This window comes from Pinus tabuliformis, chromosome J, assembly GCF_031772625.1.
Source record: "Pinus tabuliformis cultivar Carrire ecotype Pingquan chromosome J, CPIR1, whole genome shotgun sequence".
NCBI classification, from domain to species: Eukaryota; Viridiplantae; Streptophyta; class Pinopsida; order Pinales; family Pinaceae; genus Pinus; species Pinus tabuliformis.
Genome location: NC_142295.1, coordinates 117,604,911 through 117,611,299, shown reverse-complemented (window position 1 = coordinate 117,611,299; position 6,389 = coordinate 117,604,911). Strand labels below are relative to the sequence as shown.

The following is a 6,389-nucleotide window of genomic DNA, read 5'->3' as shown; positions in this document are numbered from 1 at the left end:
CTGAGTTTTAATCCCATTACTGTGGGAGTGATGGCTGCCTTGCATTCTTGCATGTTAAATCTGTCCAAAACTTGATTTACATATCTTGCTTGAGATATAAAAATTCCTTTTTCATTTTGATCTACTTCTATGCCTAAGAAGTATCTCAAGAAACCCATGTCAGTCATTTCAAATTCATCCTTCATGACTGATTTAAAATTCTTAATGAGCTGATCATCATTACCTGTGAAAATCACATCATCAACATACAAAACAACAATTAAAATCTTACCATCCTTTTCCTTGATGTAGACTGTGGGTTCTCCTTCACACTTGTCAAATTCATTATCTAATAGATATGAATCTATCCGGCTGTACCATGCTCTTGGCGCTTGCTTCAGCCCATAAAGAGCTTTCTTCAATTTGCACACTTTGTGCTCTTCACCTTTCTTCTCATATCCGAGAGGCTGTTCCACATAGACCTCTTCCATTAACACTCCATTTAGGAATGCTGATTTCACATCCATTTGGTAGACTTTCCATTTGTTTTGAGCTGCTATGGACAGCACTGCTCTCACGGTTTCCATTCTTGCAACCGGGGCGAAAGTCTCCTCATAATCTCTTCCATACTGCTGCTTGTACCCTTTGACAACCAGCCTTGCCTTGTGCCTTTCTATCTTGCCTTCAGCATTGCTCTTGGTCTTGTAGACCCATTTCACACCAATGACTTCTTTGCCTTTTGGTAACTCAACCAAATCCCATGTTTTGTTTCTCTCTATGGCATTCATCTCCTCATCCATAGCTTCTATCCATTTCCTATCTTTGATTGCTTCTTCGAAATGAATAGGATCATCAACATGACAATACAAGGCAAATAAGGAATTCATTCCTTCTTCATAAATTTCACTTAGATTTCTAAACTTCTTATCTCGTTCACTTGGTGTGCAAGTGCTTGAAGATGCACTTGAATTTCCTCCTTGTGGTGTGCTTGGAGAAGCACTCTCATTGATCCTCAATGGTGTACCTTGCTGTCCTTGTGTTGGCGCTGTTGTTTGGGGATTCATTTCAGCCACCTCCTCTTCATCTTCATCATGAGACAAACAGTTCTTGACATTGACTGTTTTCTCTATGCTTCCATCCCAAGCTTCCTCTTCAATGAATTGAACATCCCTGCTGACAAAGAACTTCTTGGTAGATGGAATGTACAGCCTGTAGGCTTTGGATTCATCACTGTATCCAATGAAGATGCATTTCTCCCCTTTGCTGTCCAACTTCCTCCTTAGCTGATCTGGAATGTGTGCATAGGCCACACACCCAAAAACTCTCATGTGGGTGACTCCTTTCTTTCTCCCACTCCATGCCTCTTCTGGCACTTTGTTCATGACTGCTTTTGTAGGACACCTGTTCAATATATAAACTGCACAATGTACAGCTTCAGCCCAATACTCATTTGGCAAATGCTTTGCCTTCAACATGCTCCTTGCCATCTCCATGATGGTTCTGTTCTTCCTTTCAGCAACTCCATTTTGCTGTGGGGTGTACCTTGCTGTAAACTGTTTGTGAATTCCATTTTCTCTACAAAATCTTAGGAATTCCTTGGAGATATACTCACCTCCTCTATCAGTTCTCAAAATTTTTATATGCAGCCCGCTTTGGTTTTCCACAAATGCCTTGAAGTTTTGGAATTTCTCAAACACTTCACTTTTGTTTTTAAGGAAATATATCCAAGTCTTTCTTGTAAAATCATCAATGAATGTCAAGAAATATAGGCTGCCTGCTAATGATGGAGCTTGCATTGGTCCACATAAATCTGAGTGGATAATCTCTAAGGGTGTCTTTGCCCTTATACTCTTCCCTGATGGAAAACTTTCTCTATGTTGTTTTCCCAAAATGCAGCCTTCACATAGGCTGTCCGGTTTCTCTATCAATGGTAATCCTCTTACCATTCCTTTCCTGCTCAACAAGTTTAGACCTCCAAAATTTAGATGCCCGAATCTCAAGTGCCATAACCAGTTCTCATCCTTTGGCACGCTTTGGAAGGCCTCTTGGGTGACTGCTGCAATTTCACCTTTGTTCTTCAAGTCTGCCCTGATCCGGAGAGGGAACATCCTGTTCCTTGTCATCTTCACTTCAGCAATGCATCTCTTGCTGGGTGGTATATCCATGATGGTGCACACATCATTTTTAAAGAAAACATTGTAGCCCTTTTGGATAAGCTGTCCAACACTCAATAGGTTACATCTCATTCCGGGGACATAGTAGACATCTGCTATGGTTTTCCTTTCTCCTTGTTTTGTAAATATTTTTACCTCCCCTTTTCCCATAACAGACACTTTACTATCAGTTCCTAGTGTGACCTCTGATTTCAAATTCTGATTTAAGGCTGAGAAGAGGGCAATGTTTCCTGTCATATGGTTGCTGCAACCTGAGTCTAAAAACCATATGTCTTCACTATGTGTTTCAGCCATGTTACAAGCTAACAGAACATTATTTTGACTGCTGTTTTCTCTTGTAACATTTGCATTTTGTCTGCTGTTCATATCATGCTGTTTCTTTCTACAATCACTAGCATAATGTCCATACTTTTTGCAATAATAGCATTGAACATTAGATTTATCATACCTTTGTCCTTGAGCATGATGTTGTCCTCCTTGTTGGTTGCTGCCTTGACCTTGGTTCTGATTTGGATTGCTGCCTCTTCCTTGTGCATTTGATGGGCTGTTCCTTCCACCTCTGTTCTGGCTTCTGCCTCTTCCTCTTTTGTTTCCTCTGCCTTGACCTCTACCTCTTCCAAAGGACATCTGGGTCTTGAAGGCTTGCTCAAGGGATGAGTTTTCATTCCTACTCAACCTCTGCTCATGAGTTATCAGTGATGCATGTAGCTCATCAACTGAATAACTTGAGAGATCCTTTGTCTCTTCGATGGTGGTGACTATGGCATCAAACCTTGAGGGTAAGACCCTCAATATTTTCTCCACAATTCTTCTGTCTTCAATGGTTTCTCCATGAGTTCTCATTTGTGTGATTACACCAATCACATGAGTGAAGAATGAGTCAATGTTATCTGACTCCTTCATGTTCAAGTTCTCAAAATCCTTTCTCAGCAATTGTAGCTTTGCTGTCTTCACTCTCTCCATGCCTTGATAGGCTGTCTTGAGGGTTTGCCATGCTTCATTGGCTGTCTTAGCTGCTGCTAACCTTGGAAACATACTCTGGTCTACTGCTAGATACAACAACACACGGGCTTTTGAATCTTTCTTCCTATTGTTCTTCAGCAGATCCTTCTCTCCTTGAGTTAATGCATTGAACTCAGTTTCATCTGCTGGTTCTTCAAAACCTTCTTCAACTATTTCCCATAAATCTTGGGAAGCAAGCAGAGCTGTCATAGTTATTGACCAGTAGTCATAGTTCTTCCCATTAAACTGTGGGAGCTGGGTGTTAAACAAACCCATACCAGTGCTTGTGCTGGCCATTCCTTGTATTCTGATCTATGCCTCTAAATCCTTGACTATGTGTTTAAAACAAATCACTGCTTCTTCAGCAACACAAAAAACTTTTTGGAATACCTGAATCTTTTGTTGACTGTCTTCTGTTTGCCTGAGAAGTTTTGCTGCAGCAACAACCTTCTCCCTTCAGCTTCTTCGTCTCCTTCAAAGAGCCTAAGCCTGCTCTGATACCACTGTTGGGAATTTTTTCAATGGGGAAAATACCAAAAACCAAATAAACAAACACACAGAGGCAATGCTCTGTTTTTACTTTTCTCCAGGATCCTTTTGTGCACAGAAGACAAAAAAGAAATTTCACTGAGAAACAGAGTATTTCACCACCATAAGACTTTCTATTCATTAAAAACTGATACCAAGATTTACCACTGTAAAATCCCTTTTATATTCACTGCTGTGAAAAATAACTTACTGCTGTAAAGTCTCCATTTTCATTCACTGGTGTAAAACAATTTTACATACTGCTGTAAAAGCAGAACTTACACAAACTTACAAAAACTTACTTCGTGCAAAACCACACATGGTTTTCGCTACTTAAAAAAACTTCACAAAACATTACTGAATGTATTCATGCACTGCTGTGCATACATCCTCTGGTTCTTCTTCTTCTTTTACCACACCATCAACATTTTTCACTGCTGTGAATACCCATACATGCCTCCCGTGTGCAATGCATAACATTTTTTTAAAAAAAAATCAATACAAAAAAAACATTAAACTTATTACATACGATTTCCTATTTAATACATGCCGTATATAAATATATATAAAAACATATATTATAACATGCCCATGCTCATATTAAAAGAGCCTCACCAAAATCTTGTACCAATCATTAAATTCTTTTACCTACGGCGGTCAACCATAAACCTTTTACTCCACGCAAAACATTGAATTGATGTGGGTTCGTATGCAGCTCCAGGTGATCAACGGCGGAGAACACGGGAGCAAATCCAACGGTGGAGAACAATATCGGAAGACCAACAAGTGCTGAAAGTTAACCTCCGAGATTCTTACGTTGCGTTACGTCAGGGGTCAACCACGCGTCAGCTCCATATTTTCTCGGAGCTCCTTCCCGGATTATTCCTTCGTCGGCAAATAGCTCCGAGAAAATCCGGTGAACGGTTTCTGGCTTGGTTCACGGTTTTTCTTGGTCTGCGTTGAAATTAGATTTCAACATGGGTAAGATGCTACAACAATAGCTATGTATCCTCTACTTACAGCCCGGTCGACTGCAGTACGCGGCTGTGCAAGTCGTATGAGTATTCGGCATGCTACACGTGCACTGGCCCCCGCGCCCCGGGCTGTAACAACCATAGCTGCTCCGTGCCTGAGCCAGGCGTCCAACTCGGGCAGGATGAAGCTGCGCTTTTCCGCAGCGACGGTCGGCATTACCCTGCCCTCCGCCTGCCCTTCGCCTGCGCCGAACAAGGAAATCCTTCCGATTTGCTTCCCGGAATGGATGGCATGGCCGGGATGACCTCGTCTACGCTGGCACTCCCAGCTCAGCTCTCTGCCGCGTGGCGTTTAAGTCGCAAATTTGGTATGTGTCTGTCACAGGGGGGTTCAATTTTAGATGGGCATCTCTTCTTTGGTGACAGCCCGCTCGTCTTCTCTCCGCTAAAAGGTGGACACCCAAGAGACTCTCTCGCCACCTCATCCACACTCCCTTGATTAGGAACCCAATCAAAATCCCAAACTCCGCCCATGCCTCTACCCACGGTTTTTATATCGATGTTCAGGGAATCAAAGTGACCGGCGTCGACGTGCCGATCAACGCGGAGAAGCTGCGAATAGGCGCTGGCGGACGCGGCGGCACCAAGCTGAGCACCGTGGTAACCTACACGCAACTGGCCACCCCCATCTACAACTCCCTCGTGGCCGTTTACACGCAGGTGGCGAAGCAAATGAATATCAACCGCGTTGACTTAATAGAGCCATTTCCCCCGCCATTGGGTTTTGGTGTGTGTTTCCGTTCCCCTGGTATGAGGGTGCCTCCTGAGGAGAGCTCTGACCCAGGATACCACGTTCCGTCGATCGACCTTGTTTTGCGGGGCAACACTACCTGGAGGATCCTTGGAGCTAACTCCATGGAGCGGGACTCCACTGAGAATGTGTTTTGTCTAGCTTTTGTCGATGCAGGCGAGGATCCGGTGGCATCCATTGTGATCGGAACGTTTCAGATGCAAGAGACTCTCCTGCAATTCGATCTAGGCACTTCAACACTGGGTTTCTCTTCTAATCTGTTCTCATTACCTCAGCCAACACGTTGTAACAACTTCAACGTGACCACTGCTCTTTGATCAATCCCTTCCAAGATAATAAGTTCTTCCAACAGAAGATGGACATAATAAATGACAAGCCAGATTTTGCTTTTGTATTACGATGTTAATGCAATACCATGCTTGCACGTTCTACAGGTAAGTAGGAGGTCTATTGTGATTCCAATTGTGGTCAACATGGAATTTCCTACATGAAGTATGATTAGTCCCATCAATTTTTTTTTATTGTTATTTGGTGAATGCTATAGGTTCATGCTGGGTGTTAATAATTATTAGGTTCAAGGCAACCTTGCCAAGGCATATGAGTACTATGAAAAGGCCATACTTGCAAGCACCGACGATGGGGAAGTACTTGCTCTATATGCAAAACTGATGTGGGAAGTTCGCAAAGATGCTTGTCATGCCGAGGCTTATTTTGTTCAAGTTGCGCAGGCGAATCCTGATGCCTCATGAGCAAGTTCTATTCCTTGCTTGCCCTCTGTTATGGCAAATCTAGATTTTAATTGCATTAGGGGTATGATAGGCGTGATAATCTGGAATTGGATAATTTGGGTAACCAGTTGGGTGTCTTATTTGGGTAACCAGTTGGGTGTCTTATTTGGCAGCTTGTTTTTGCCTCTTATGC

General features: G+C 42.7%; 1 protein-coding gene across 1 annotated transcript; it reads left to right on the top strand.

Moving 5' to 3' along the window:
• Nucleotides 1-4,940: 4,940 nt before the first annotated feature.
• On the top strand, nt 4,941-5,785 carry LOC149225833 (putative aspartic proteinase GIP2). Its single transcript, XM_089380034.1, has 2 exons — nt 4,941-5,090; nt 5,225-5,785. The coding sequence occupies exons 1-2, from the start codon at nt 4,941-4,943 to the stop codon at nt 5,783-5,785; spliced, it is 711 nt and encodes a 236-aa protein (XP_089236160.1).
• The last annotated feature ends 604 nt before the right edge of the window (nt 5,786-6,389 follow it).

Bases quoted from the DNA above. Each gene is read 5' to 3' on its own strand.
- LOC149225833 (XM_089380034.1), top strand. From the start codon at position 4,941: ATGGATGGCATGGCCGGGATGACCTCGTCTACGCTGGCACTCCCAGCT. The intron at 5,091-5,224 runs GTCTTCTCTCCG...ATCGATGTTCAG, and splicing joins TCTTTGGTGACAGCCCGCTC to GGAATCAAAGTGACCGGCGT.